Raw genomic sequence first — 13,788 nt, 5'->3', positions numbered from 1 at the left:
GATGGCCCTAAGTACCTGGATCCCTGTCACCCATTTGGGAGACCTGCATAGAGTTCCTGGCTCCAGCTTTTGCTGGCCCGGCCATGGCTGCTGCAGACATTTGGGGAGTATACCAACAGATGAAAAATCTCCCTTGCCTCTCCTGTGTCACTCTGCCTTTCAAATCTATCAATAAATCTTCCAATGAAATAAAAGTCATATTATAAAAAGCAAGGTCTATTGTTAGTATTGGTTTTGCCACTCAGTGTAATCAACATGTCTTTACCTTCGCCTAAAATAAGTTACTGCTAACATTTTAATTGTTGGTTCAAAATTAGCTAATATCGATTATAGTTTAATGCCATTTTAAATTAGCATTTGAAAAAGATTTATTTATTGGGCCTGGTGCAATAGCCTAGTGGCTAAATCCTCACATTGCATTTTCTGGGATCGCATATGGACGTCAGTTCATGTCCCGGCTGCTCCACTTTCTTTCCAGCTCTCTGCTTGTGGCCTGGGAAAGCAGTCGAAGATGGCCCAAAGCCGTGAGACCCTGCACCTGAGGGAGACCCTGCACCTGAGGGAGACCCTGCACCTGAGGGAGACCCTAAAGAAACTCCTGGCTTCAGACAGGCTCAGTTTCAGCCATTGTGGCCACTTGGGGAGCAAACCAGTACATGGAAAGTCTCTCTCTCTCTTTTTTCTATCTCTATCTCTTCTTCTCTCTATAAATCTACCTTTCCAATAAAAATAAATATATCTTTTAAAAATTTTTTAATAAATTAAAAAAAATTAAACAATTTTAAAAATAATTTTTAAAGATTTATTTTTATTGCAAAGTCAGATATTTAGAGAGGAGGAGAGACAGAGAGGAAGATCTCCCATCCTGTGATTCCCCAAGTGGCTGCAATGGCCGGAGCTGCACCAGTCCAAAGCCGAAGCCGGGAGCCTCCTCCATGTCTCCCACACAGGTGCAGGTTCCCAAGGCTTTGGGCCATCCTCCACTGCTTTCCCAGGCCACAAGCAGGGAGCTGGATGGGAAGTGGGGCTGCTGGGATTAGTACCGGCCTCCATATGGGATCCCAGCATGCATGGTGTGAACTTTAGCCACTAGGCTATCATGCCGGACCCAACATTAATAAATCTTAAAAAGGATTTGTTTATTAATTAAAGAGTCTGAGAGGGCAGGAGAGACAGAGACACTACACAAGTGGCCACAGCCAGGAGTCGGGAGACCTGGAAGAAGCTGCTCACTCTGACCCCAATGTGCCTTAGTCCTGGCTATTGTGGCCGTTTGGGGAGTGAACCAGTGGGTGAAGAATCTCTGTCCCTCTCTCTGTTACTCTGTCTTTCAAGTAAATGATATACAATCCTTTTTTAGAAGTGTAAATAAATAAACTTGTGGAAAATGTATTATTTAAAACTATGCATAGAATTTAAAATCATTATTTTTAAAAATGTATTGTCTGAAAGGCAGAGCTACTGAGAGACAAAGCTCTTCCATCTGCTGATTCACTCCCAAAATAGCTGCAACTGTTAGAGCTGGACTGGTCCAAAGACAGGAATCAGGAACTTCAACCAGGCATCCCATCTGGGCACAGAGACCCAAGTACTTGTGCCATTCTCTGCTGCTTTCCCAGCAAGGAGTTGGATTGGAAGTAGAGGAGCTAGAACTTGAACAGGTACCTGTATGAGATACCAGCACTGCAGGTGGCAGCTTTTACACACTCTCTCACAGTGTCAGCCTTTCAAAATGACTATACCAAGAGAAACTTTTCTTTTTGGTATTTATTTATTCTTACCCACTTGCAAAGCATAGTGACAGAGACCGAGAGCATGAGTTCTTCCATCTGCTGGTTCACTCCCCAAATGCCTGCAGGTGCCAGTACCAGGCCAGCCTGATGCCAGGAGCCCAGATTAGTGGTAGGACCCAACCCATGGGCCATAATGTGCTGCTTCCCAGATTCATTAGTAGGAAGCTGGACCCAAATAATCTAGACTTGAACCAGTACCCTGATAAAAGGTATCAGCATCCCAAGCAGTGAGTTAATCCTGCACCACAATGCCTGGCCCTCAGTAAACTTATCTATTGATGTCATTTTCCCCACATAATTTTGCTTTGTTTTATTTTTTAAAATTAATTAGTTAGTTAATTTTTTTGTTTCCCACATAATTTTTGAAGCACACTTTTGTCTAAGTATTGATAAGAGTTTCTTGCAGGGAGGACATGATATTGGATATAGCTGTTTGCGTGACAAAGCCAGTGTACCCAAATAGATCTGTCATTTCTTTTTCTTGTATTGAGTCAAAAAGCTCTGTCTCCAAGGAACAAACTCCCTCAGATTTGTTAAGGAAATGTTTCATAAATGCTTCCTTAAATCAGGTCTCGGAGCTGATTTGGCCGTAGGGCCTGGCTTCAAAACCCTACAATTTGCACCAAAGCTTTTGAAGCCAGCTTCCCAGCTTCTCTTCATGTTCTGCACAATCTGGCTTTGTTCGTTCTGGTCCCAGGCTGGGGACTCACTCCACCCTTGTTTGTGGCTAATCACTGAGCTTTTAATCAAGGTCATGGACTGACTGTTTCACTGTGTGCCCACTGGCCAGGCATGACTGGTTTTTGTTCTCCCCGCCTGAGACAGGGTGCAGTTGAAATGTGTGTCTGCTTTAGTTCACAATAAAAAAGATATGATCGATTGACACACAGCGTGCAAGTATTCATGTACTAACCCAGAGTCAGGTGGCTTAGTAAGACTTAGCAGTAAGGCTTCAGCCGATAGTTTAGCTAACTCCACAAAGGAAGTCTGGGTCAGAGCTTGAGTTCTGGACCCGAGTGGCCATGAGGATGTGCCTCATCAGCATTTGAAAGAACAAAGGTCATCAACTACAAAGGAGAAATGCCTCTGGACAGCTTCTTTTGAAAACTATCTGTGTGTACACAAACCCGTGTTGGTAACTTGTCATTTGGGACAGGACATTTCAGTAAGGTTGTGGTGTTAAGATATTAATAATCCCAGAACGTGGGAGCTTGCATTAGCTCTCAGATCCCTGGGACAGGGATATTACTAACAGCAATTTGCTGTGTATTGAATCAGCTAACTAAAGATCCTGCTTTTCCCTAAGGCCGAGGGATGCGATAACAGTTACTGTCTACCCAGGTTGGGTTTGGTTTCAACGGTATTGTTTTACTCAAAATACCTCATTGTTTTTAGAGTAAGCCGCAGTCTCCAAAGAGAATTGCATCCATTCTTCCCATCAACAATGGCTCCAAAGAAAATGGGCTTCACGAGGAACAAGACCAAGAACCACAAGATCTCTTTGCAGGCAAGTACGAATGCAAAATTTACACCAGGCACCCTTAACATGGCTTTGTTACGTTTTGAGTGAAAGTAAAAAACAAATGGAAAAAATATACTGGGAAGATGCTATGCAGAATTCCAAAATATAAAACACTGGCTGTTGGAGGTTTCAAAAGTGAGACATAGCATAACAGTTATTTAGGAATGTGAGTTGAACAGTTTGTCAATGATAGAAATGTGGGCAGAGGAATGAAAATACTGTCACAGGCCCTTGCTGAGTAAAGCAGAAGCTTTAAGCTTTTATGACGAATAGTAAGAAGTGTCATAATCCAAAACTGCAAGAAAGATTTTAAGTAACCTGCCCTTATAACTTCCAATACAATCTTAAAATTTTCTAATATTTCCCTTTATTTAATGCTCTATGTAACTGATTTAATTGAATTCTCACTCGCCAACAAGCCGTGACCTACAGATTGAAAAACCCTCAGAGAGAGCAGGGTTTCTCAGCTTTGGCTCTGTTAACATTTGAGGATGGATGGTTCTTGGTTTTAGGAAGTTGCCTTGCTCTCAACAGAGCATGCGTCCCTTCCCTTAAAAGACACCTGCCTCTGGTTGGAGACATTTTCCAACTGGTTGGAGACATTTCCCATTGTCACAACTGGAGTGCTGCACAGAGGCTCTGAGTGCTGCTATAAACACATTGAATACACAGGATAGTCCCTCACAATGGAATTTCTCAGCCCAGAATGGTAACACTGAAAAGCTCCAATCTGTGGTGTTACTGGAAGCCTTCCTAGATTTGTCAGAATTCATATAGGAGGAAAGGAAAAAGGGTCCTGATGGTCAGACAGAACATGTGAACTATTTTTGGGGTAGTTGATAAACATGTCAGACCAAAACAAAACATTCTTAGAGAAGCATGGACTAGAAAACTGGAAAATATAGTTTGGGATCAGATTTGGAAAGACTTCAGACATTAATAATTTTTCTTTAAAGATTTATTTATTTTTATTACAAAGTCAGATATACAGAGAGGAGGAGCGACAGAGAGGAAGATATTCCGTCTGATGATTCATTCCCCAAGTGGCTGCAATGGTCAGAGCTGCACCGAACCGAAGCCAGGAGTCAGGAACTTCTTCCAGGTCTCCCACGCGGGTGCAGGGTCCCAAGGCTTTGGGCCGTCCTCGACTGATTTCCCAGGCCACAAGCAGGGAGCTGGATGGGAAGTGGAGCTGCCGAGATTAGAACCGGTGCCCATATGGGAACCCGGGGCATTCAAGGCGAGGATTTTAGCCTCTAGGCGACACCGCCGGACCCAACATTAATAATTAGAGTTTAAATTTTTATCCTAATAGTAATTTAAGCACATTGGCAGTTTTGCAAGAGGAAAATGATGTGGACCAAGCAATATTGATAGGAAGACTGACCTCGTGGGTTCTTTCATTAAAAATGAGTGACATTTACCAAAGGCTAGAGAGAGGGCAATCATGGGCCCAGCATGGTGGCCTAACTGCTGAAGTCCTCACCTTGAATGCCCCGGGTTCCCATATTGGCACCGGTTCTAATCCCGCCAGCCTCACTACCTATCCAGCTCCCTGCATGTGGCCTGAGAAAGCAGTCGAGGATGGCCCAAAGCTTTGGGATCCTACACTCGTGTGGGAGACCTGGAAGAAGTTCCTGACTCCTGGCTTCGGTTCGGTGCAGCTCCGACCATTGCAGCCACTTGGGGAATGAATCATCAGACGGAAGATCTTCCTCTCTGTCTCTCCTCCTCTCTGTATATCTGACTTGGCACTAAAAATAAATAAAGCTTTAAAAAAAAAAAAAAGAGCTGAGTTTGAAATGGGAATGAGATCAGGAGGAAGAGAGAGCTGAGGACAGAAAGATCCTTTAAGGCTCAGTCTGACAGGAAATGTCCAAAACCTGGAATAAGAAGATGTTAGAACAAAGAATGGAGAGACGTAAACATTTTCTACCTCCTCATGGTGCTGAAGCCTTAACTACACACCTGTTCATTTCTAATGGTGATGAGCTTTTAGCTATAATTCCTGGAGAGCAAATTATATGAATGTTTCTTTAATTATATAGCATACTGGAAAGAAAGTAAACTTTCTACCTTTGAGACCTGAACCTTTACAAGATCCTTTCTTTTTTTTTTTTTAAAGATTTATTTATTTTATTACAAAGTCAGATATACAGAGAGGAGGAGAGACAGAGAGGAAGCTCTTCCGTCCGATGATTCACTCCCCAAGGGAGCCGCAACGGCCGGTGCTGTGCCGATCCAAAGCCAGGAACCAGGAACTTCCTCCAGGTCTCCCACGCGGGTGCAGGGTCCCAATGCATTGGGCTGTCCTCGACTGCTTTCCCAGGCCACAAGCAGGGAGCTGGATGGAAGTGGAGCTTCCGGGATTAGAACCGGCGCCCATATGGGATCCCGGCGCGTTCAAGGCGAGGACTTAGGCCGCTAGGCCACGCCCCTGGGCCCAAGATCCTTTCTTGTAAGGGTTGAAATCTTAGTGTGGCAAGAGTCATTTCTGTTTTATGTTTGTAAATGTGTGGAAGATGACGGACACGTTAGCCATGAGGGCTGCATGCCTCTACCAATTTCCTCAGCAGCCAGTGCCTGCCTGCCCATGCACTGCCATGATATGGGAGCCTCAAATGGAATTCTGGGCTCCTGGCTTCACCTTGGTCCAGCCCTAGCCACTGTGGCCATTTGGAGAGTGAACCTACAGATGGAAGAAGTCTGTCTTTGTTTCTCCTTCTCTGCCTTTCAAATGAACATTTTCTAAAAATAGAAAACACACGGACCTTCACAAGACTTTTAGTCTAATAAGCAAAAGGTTTTCAAAGAACAATACCTCCTGTTTCATTTCCAGATGCGTTTGTTAACTTAGTTATTTTATAGGAGCTGTAGGATGGGACTAGTCTGTATATACATTAGCTCACTGCTTGATCCAAGCACCACAATAGCCTACTCTTCTCTAATGGCGGTTAAGATCGTTGCTAGCAGGGTGCAGGCTTTGCAGACATCTTTCGCCTTTAATGCATAGAACATTGATCCAGAACTTGATTGTTTCAGATTCCATCTTTGGTCTTATTTTAGCTTCAAATGAAAATTTAAAAAGGGAAAACAGCTTTCATTCAATTCCCTAAGACTAAAATTAAATCCCCATTGAGGCCAAACTCAAACGGTTATTTTTTCTTTACTAAAAGGGGAAAAAAATTGAACTACTTAAGTATAGGACTTTTAGCTCCAGCATTCCAAAGTTTAAAGAGCATTCTTTCAGGGCCCAGCGCAATGGCCCAATTGAGTAATTTTCTACCTACAAACACTGCGATCATATATGGGCATTGCTTTTTTGCCAGATGCTCCATTTCCCATCCAGCTCCGTGCTTGGGGCCTAGGAAAGCAGTAGAAGATGGCCCAAAACCTTGGGACCCTGCACCTGTATGGGAAGCCCAGAAGAAGCTTCTGGCTCCTGTCTTTGTAGCTGAGGCAGTGTGACCATTTGGGGAGTGAACCAGCAGATGAAAGATCTTTCTCTCCGTCTCTCCTTCTTTCTATAAATCTGCCTTTCCAATAAAAATAAGTAAATCTCTTTTTTTAAAGATTTATTTTTTATTGGAAAGGCCGATATAGAGAGGAGGAGAGATAGAGAAGAAGATCTTCCATCCGATGATTCACGCCCCAAGCGGCTGCAATGGCTGGAGCTGAGCCAATCTGAAGCCAGGAGCCAGAAGCCAGGAACTTCCTCCACGTCTCCCACACAAGTGCAGGGTCCCAAGGCTTTGGGCTGTCCTCGACTGATTTCCCAGGCCACAAGCAGGAAGATGGATAGGAAGTAGAGCTGCTGGGATTAGAACCGGTGCCCATATGGGATCCCGGGCGTTCAAGGCGAGGACTTTAGCCACTAGGCCACTGTGCTGGACCATGTAATTATGAACAGTTCTTAAACTGTGCTAAAATAATAGTGCTATTCTCAGGGGTGGAAAAATAGTGCCCTTTTTCTAAGTATTACTGGAAGGTGACACCGCATCCTATGGGAGCACTGGTTCTGATCCTTGGCTACACCACTTCCAGTCCAGCTCCCTGCTCAACTGGAGTGTTTGAGGCCCTACCACCCACTTGAAAGACACAGGTGGAGTTCTAGTTTCCTGACTTTGGCTCAGCCTCCAGCCATCAGGGAAATAAATTAAGAGATTGAAGGTCTCTCTGTCTCTCTAATGCTATCTTCTAAATAAATAAGACAAATGTTTATATTTATATTTTGGTTCACACCCCAAAAGGCCTCAAGAGCCAAGGCTGGGCCAGATTGAAGCCAGGAGACAAGAGCTTCTTCTGTGTCTCCCATATGGGCACAGGGGTCCAAACACTTGGACCATCTTCTGCTACTTTCCCAAGTGCATTAGCAGGGAACTGGATTGGAAGTAGAGCAGCCAGGACTCTAACCAGTACCCGTAGGGAATGCCGGCATTGTAGGTGCTGGCTTTACTCGCTACACCATGTGCCAGCCCAACAGTATATCTTAGGGGAAAAAAAAGATGACTAAACTTATTTTTTTTTACAGTTGTAACAGTAAAAAATAGGGTTTGCATAAGGGTCAAAAGAAATATTCCTAAGAGTAAAATTAATTGGCATGCTCATTCTGGCTACTAAAAAGGTAGTCCTTTTACTTGATTCCTAGTTCTTAACTAAATTCTCAGTAGAGGGCCTGGCATAATAGTTCAGTAGCTAAATCCTCACCTAGATTATACCAGCTTCCCTTATGGGCGCCAGATCATGTCCTAGCTGCTCCACTTCCCATCCAACTCCTTGATTATGGCCTGAGAAAGCAATAGAGGATGGCCCAAAGCCTTGGGACCCTGCACTCGTGTGGGAGACCCAGAAGAAGCTCCTGGCTCCTGACTTCAGAACGGCTCAGCTCCAGCCATTGCAGCCACTTGAGGAGTGAACCAGTTGATGGAAGATCCTTCTGTTTCTCCTTCTCTCTGTGAATCTGACTTAATAATAATAATACATCTTTAAAGAAATTCTCAGTAGAAGGTTACCAAGTAGTTTTATTTGTAAAGTAAGAGCCAAAGGTTACTCTCCCAAGCCTGTGCTAGAATACTTTCCTCACCATTTTCCCCTTGGCCCACGTGAAAATTTCATGACTTGAAAGTGCTTGCTATTGTTTTTATAAGTTTCTCTGCCTTCAGAATTATTGTTTAGCCTTTAAAGGCCTGTTACTGACCTTCGTTTTAAAATATCAACTGTTGTTAGATGCCACAGTGGAGCTATCCCTGGACAGCACACAAAATAATCAGAAGAAGGGGCCAGCCAAGATGCTCATTTCACCTCCCCCACAAGAAGCCATGAATTCTCCTAAGCCCCAACCAAGCTATGAGGAGGTGAGAATCTGTATCTTGTTGTTTTTGGATTTTACAGGATTATTTGCTGAAAGTGTGGAACTCGATTGAGTGTCAACCTTAAGAAAAGATTTGTGACTATTTAAGGAGATCTGTTTGGTTAATGGACAGCCAGAATCCAGTGTGGGCTTGCTATTGGGTAGAGCAGCGCTTACCCAGGGAACAGCTCATCCTTTGAATGGTCTCTAATGGTAACTATCAGTGACTGAAGCTTCTCTTTTAAGGATATGCTCTCTCATTCCTTCCTTTGTCTAGAGGAGGCAAGTGTGTTAAATCTCATAACTATTCATTGTCATGAAAATAAGGTATTAAAGGTGTAGCTGTAACAAAGACCTGTGAGCTGCTACCCAATATAAATTTGTAGGAGTTAAATCATTGGAATTGTTGGGAATGGACAGAGCTCAACAGAAAGGCATAAAAGGATGCATCTGTCATTACATCACCACCTGTAAGGTGAATACAGGATTCCCTTTTTGGTATCAATTCTCATAATTTGTCTTTTCTTTACAAAGCTAGAGGAGGAAGAACAGGAGGACCAGTTTGATTTGACAGTCGGTATAACGGATCCCGAGAAGATAGGTGAGTGTGTGCCGGCCTCTTGGTAGTGCTAGGATGTCACTGTGGAAAGCACAGGTGGCTCATTTGGGGATGTGACCTCCAGAACAGCCCAGTGCAAAGTGTTTCACCAGTGTGTTTTTTATAGAAATACAAGGGGTCTCATGGAAAATGTATGTTAAGAAGAAATTATGCATGACTTTCAAAATATCTTGCACCAAAACAAGTTTGTCATTTGTGTGTGTGTGTGTACATTTTGAAGTTCTCCATATGCATCTTTCCTGTGCCAAAGCCAGGAGCCATGAACTCAACTGAATCTCCCAGGTGTGACAGGGATCCAGCTATGAGGCCATCACCTGCTGCCTCCTACGGTACACATTAGTAGGAAACAGGAGCCGGAAGTACAAGCTGGCACTCTGATAAGGTGTGAAGGTGTCCTAAGTGGCATCCCATAAACCCTTCCCTAGAATCCCTTTTCAGGAACACAGACACTGGGGCTGCAGTTGTAGTACAGGTTAGGCCAATACTTAATACACCCAGGGCCCGGCGGCGTGGCCTTGCGGCTAAAGTCTTCACCTTGAACATGCCGGGATCCCATATGGGCGCCGTTCTAATCCCGGCAGCTCCACTTCCATCCAGCTCCCTGCTTGTGGCATGAGAAAGTAGTCGAGGACAGCCCAAAGCTTTGGGACCCTGCACCCGTGTGGGAGACCTGGAGGAAGTTCCTGGCTCCTGGCTCCTGGCTTTGGATCGGTGCAGCACCGGCCGTTGCGGCTCACTTGGGGAGTGAATCATCGGACGGAAGAGCTTCCTCTCTGTCTCTCCTCCTCTCTGTATATCTGACTTTCCAATATAAATAAATAAATAAATAAATCTTTAAAAAAAATACTTAACACACCCACATCCAATATCAGAGTGTCCAGGTATGGTTCATAAGTTCTGCTATTTCACTTCTGATCTAGCTTCCTGCTGATGAGAAGCAGGGTAGGTGATGGCTCAAGTACTTGAGTCTTTGCCACAAGTAAGAGACCTAGATGGGGTTCCTGGCTCCTGGCTTTGACCCAGCGAACATCCAGCCGTTGCGGACATTTGGGGAGTAAACCAGCAGGTGAATATCTGACTCCCTCTCTCTGTCACTCTACCTTTCAAATAAGTAAATAAGTAAATCCTTTTTTTCTTTTAAAGATTTATTTTTTATTATTATTATTTTAATTGGAAAGTCAGATTTACAGAGAAAAGGAGAGACAGAGAGAAAGATATCCATTGGTTCACTCCCCAAGTGGCCAATCTGAAGCCAGGAGCTGCCTCCAGGTCTCCCACATAGGTTCAGGGTCCCAAGGCTTTGGGTCATCCTTGACTACTTCCCCAGGCCACAAGCAGGGAGCTGGAAGGGAGGTGGAGCCCCATTTGGGATCGTGGCACATGCAAGGCAAGGATTTAGCCACTAGGCTATCACACTAGGTTCCAAAGAAGTAAATCTTAAAAACAAGAAAATAAACTCACATGTCATCTTCTGCCTTGGAGTTGACAAGACCATTTCATTCCGTCTTTGAGACAATAAATTGCTTAAGAAGATGCTCTAAAACATTAGGATTCTGAACCTATTTTCACCCTTGAACTTGTTATTTTTCATTTAACATGCACTCTTTCCAAATGAGATGGGGAGTCTGCATTTCTCTTTCATAAATGAAAGACTAAAGGACCCAGGTTGAATTGTGGCCACACAGAAATTTGGTTTTTAGAAAGCACGCAATACTTAACTTTGGCCAGACTTGACTCTTCGGCTAGCCTTCCTGTGCCACAAGCAAGACAGGGATGTTAGTGAAGCGAAAACAGTAGGTCGGGCTTGGCAACGTGGCCTAGGGGCTAAGGTCCTCGCCTTGATCCCATATGGCTGCTGGTTCTAATCCCGGCAGCTCCACTTCCTCTCTGTCTCTCTTCCTCTCAGTATATCTGACTTTGTAATAAAAATAAAATAAATCTTTAAAAAAAAAAAAAAAAAGTAGGTCTTAACTTTGCTTCCCTCCAAGTATAGTTCCTTTACAGAAGAGCATGGCAGCACCTTTTTACCAAATTAGGAGTGGAATCTACATGGTTACAAGAACAGTTGTAATCATTAAGAGGAAAAATGCAATTCCTAACTTCATTTATCTAGACTAGGAATGCGAATTTGTAAAGTCTTAATTAGACTTTATGTCAAAATGGCTTTCAGTAAACTTGATTTTTACTTGACATGGACTTTTACACTGGTGTGTATGGGTGTCCTCTACACCTCCTTCATTTAACTGTAAAAGAAACAGTACTGGGCTCGGCAGCGTGGCCTGGTGGCTAAGGTCCTCGCCTTGATCCCATATGGCCGCTGTCCCGGCAGCTCCACTTCCTCTCTGTCTCTCCTCCTCTCAGTATATCTGACTTTGTAATAAAAATAAAAAAAAAAAAAAAAAAAAAAGGTAGCCTTCTTCCTTTTAGGGCACCAAACCCTTGGTTTACATATCTCGGATTCTCTTTTGCCTCTCTAATATTTATGACTATTCTGGTTATTCACTGCTATGTGTTCCTGGTGGAATATGACAGGTTACTCTTTTAACAGTAAGTTGTGGCATTTGAGCCAAGAGAAGAAATATGTTAGTTTCCTAGGACAGTTGTTGCAAAGCCCATTGACCTGGCTCGCATCAAACCACCAAATGCCTTCCCTAGCTCTCTGGAGTCAAGTGTCAGCAGGGCCCTGCAGCCTTGGAGGCCTGGGAAAGCATGTGCCAAGCCTCCCCTGCCTTCTGAGAGCCTCGAGCCTGCATTGGCATGTGAATGCTTCATTTCCACCTTGGCTTTTATCTACGCTTGACCTTCTCCATAAGTGTCTACAAACATACATCATCTCCCCTCCCGTCCCACCGTTTTTTTTTGTTTTTTTTTTTTATACAAAGACAGATATATAGAGAGGGGGAGAAACAGAGAGAAAGAGCTTCCGTCCATCCGATGATTCACTCTCCAAGTGACTGCGCCAATCCAAAACCAGGAGCTCTTCCAGGTCTCCCGCACGGGTGCAGGGTCCCAAGTCTTTGGGCTGTCCCTCCACTGCTTTCCCAGGCCACAAGCAGGGAGCTGTTTGGGAAGTGGGGCTGCTAGGATTAGAACCGGCACCCTTATGGGATCCTGGCGTGTTCAAGGCAAGGACTTCAGCCGCTAGGCCACGGCGCCAGGCCCCCCCCCCCTTTTTTGTGTTTTGCTTTGTTTTGTAAGAACACTGGTCATATGGGGTACGGCACACCCAAATGCCCTCATTCACTTGATGACAGTATCTGTGAACGCCCTGTTTCTAAAACAGGTCACATTTTGAGTTTCAGAAGTTGAGACTTCAAAGTCTCTTTGGAGCAGCCTAGTTCATGCCATATCAGAGTAATTTAAACACCACAGGGACCACATTTATTTAAATACCAGTCACTCTTGTTGATACACTTCTGTCTCCTTGCCCTGTAGTCTACATTCTGACTTGGGTTGGTGCCAAGGAAGCAGCTCATTACAATGATTTCAGTCATTCTGACAACGTGCTGTTTGTGTGGGCTATGGATTAAACATGTACTTCTCTTTCCCTCATATGTCTAAACAACTTAGAATCCTGCGTGTACCAGGATATTCTTTTCAGAACCTTGGCAACTTGCATTTGCCCTCTTCAACTCTAAAATTCTTTGGGAAGTAAATCCAGATTTTAGGGCTATCGCATCATGCCCTGTGGACTCCGGATGTACATGTAGTGTGTCTTCGCATATGTGTTGCTGACGTAGGCAGAGAGATGAGAGCATTGCTTTGCTGATCTCTGTCACGCATGTCCACTCAGACTTCCCCTTGCTGTGGACACTAAGTTTCTGCACTGACCTTTCTGGCATTTGACCAGAATTCTGTTCTACAAATAGGATTTTTGATGATTCTACTTTCAACATTTTTTCTTTTGTCAGTGGCAAATGTCCTTCATATTAAGCAATAAGGTGTAAGTGGTTAAGAGAACTAAAGGTGTGAGGTAGTTTCCAAAGCTGTGCTTATGATTTGTTTTGCACATAGAGGTAGAGCAGGCAAGCCCCCTCTTCCTGTGTAGTTGGCAACATCTCTGTGTGCGCTAGGAAGACAGGTGTCTTCAGCCTGAAGCCAGGCTGCAGTCTCACCCTGCTGGTCCAGCCTCCCCCGGCCCTTCACCACAAACCAGCTTGGCAGTGTAAGGTCAGACGTGACTGCTGCCCAAGGTTTGCCTGCTTTGTGGGAGAGGAATCCGTCCAAGAACAGAACCACCCCAAGCACCATGGCCCAGCCCCACAGCCAGGGCTGTCAGGGTTCCAGCATATGTCTTTTCAGTCCTCAGGGAGTCAATGGTGCCTCTATTGCCTCAAGTGCTCTAGGTCAGGACATGACTACAGAGAAAAACAGTTGCTCACATCCCGAGTGATGTAACAAAGGCTTTTTCACAAAAATAATTCCTTCAGGAAAGGGAGATTTGGCTGACGTCAGGCTGCCAAAATGTCTTCCTGCCAGGCCCTGGGCCCTGGGTGAACAGGAT

General features: G+C 44.3%; 1 protein-coding gene across 2 annotated transcripts in view; it reads left to right on the top strand.

Annotated features, from left to right (window-relative positions):
• The window catches only part of SNX1 (sorting nexin 1), a 38,192-nt gene that overhangs the window by 10,916 nt on the left and 13,488 nt on the right, over positions 1-13,788 (top strand). For both annotated transcript variants that reach the window (XM_058665694.1, XM_004577996.3), the window contains exons 2-4: positions 3,189-3,300; positions 8,542-8,669; positions 9,200-9,266. In XM_058665694.1, coding sequence (XP_058521677.1) covers positions 3,189-3,300; positions 8,542-8,669; positions 9,200-9,266 — 307 coding nt within the window. The remainder of the gene's footprint in view (positions 1-3,188; positions 3,301-8,541; positions 8,670-9,199; positions 9,267-13,788) is intronic.

This window comes from Ochotona princeps, chromosome 6 (assembly GCF_030435755.1).
Source record: "Ochotona princeps isolate mOchPri1 chromosome 6, mOchPri1.hap1, whole genome shotgun sequence".
Lineage (NCBI taxonomy): Eukaryota > Metazoa > Chordata > Mammalia > Lagomorpha > Ochotonidae > Ochotona > Ochotona princeps.
This window is presented reverse-complemented; position numbering and strand designations above follow the sequence as displayed.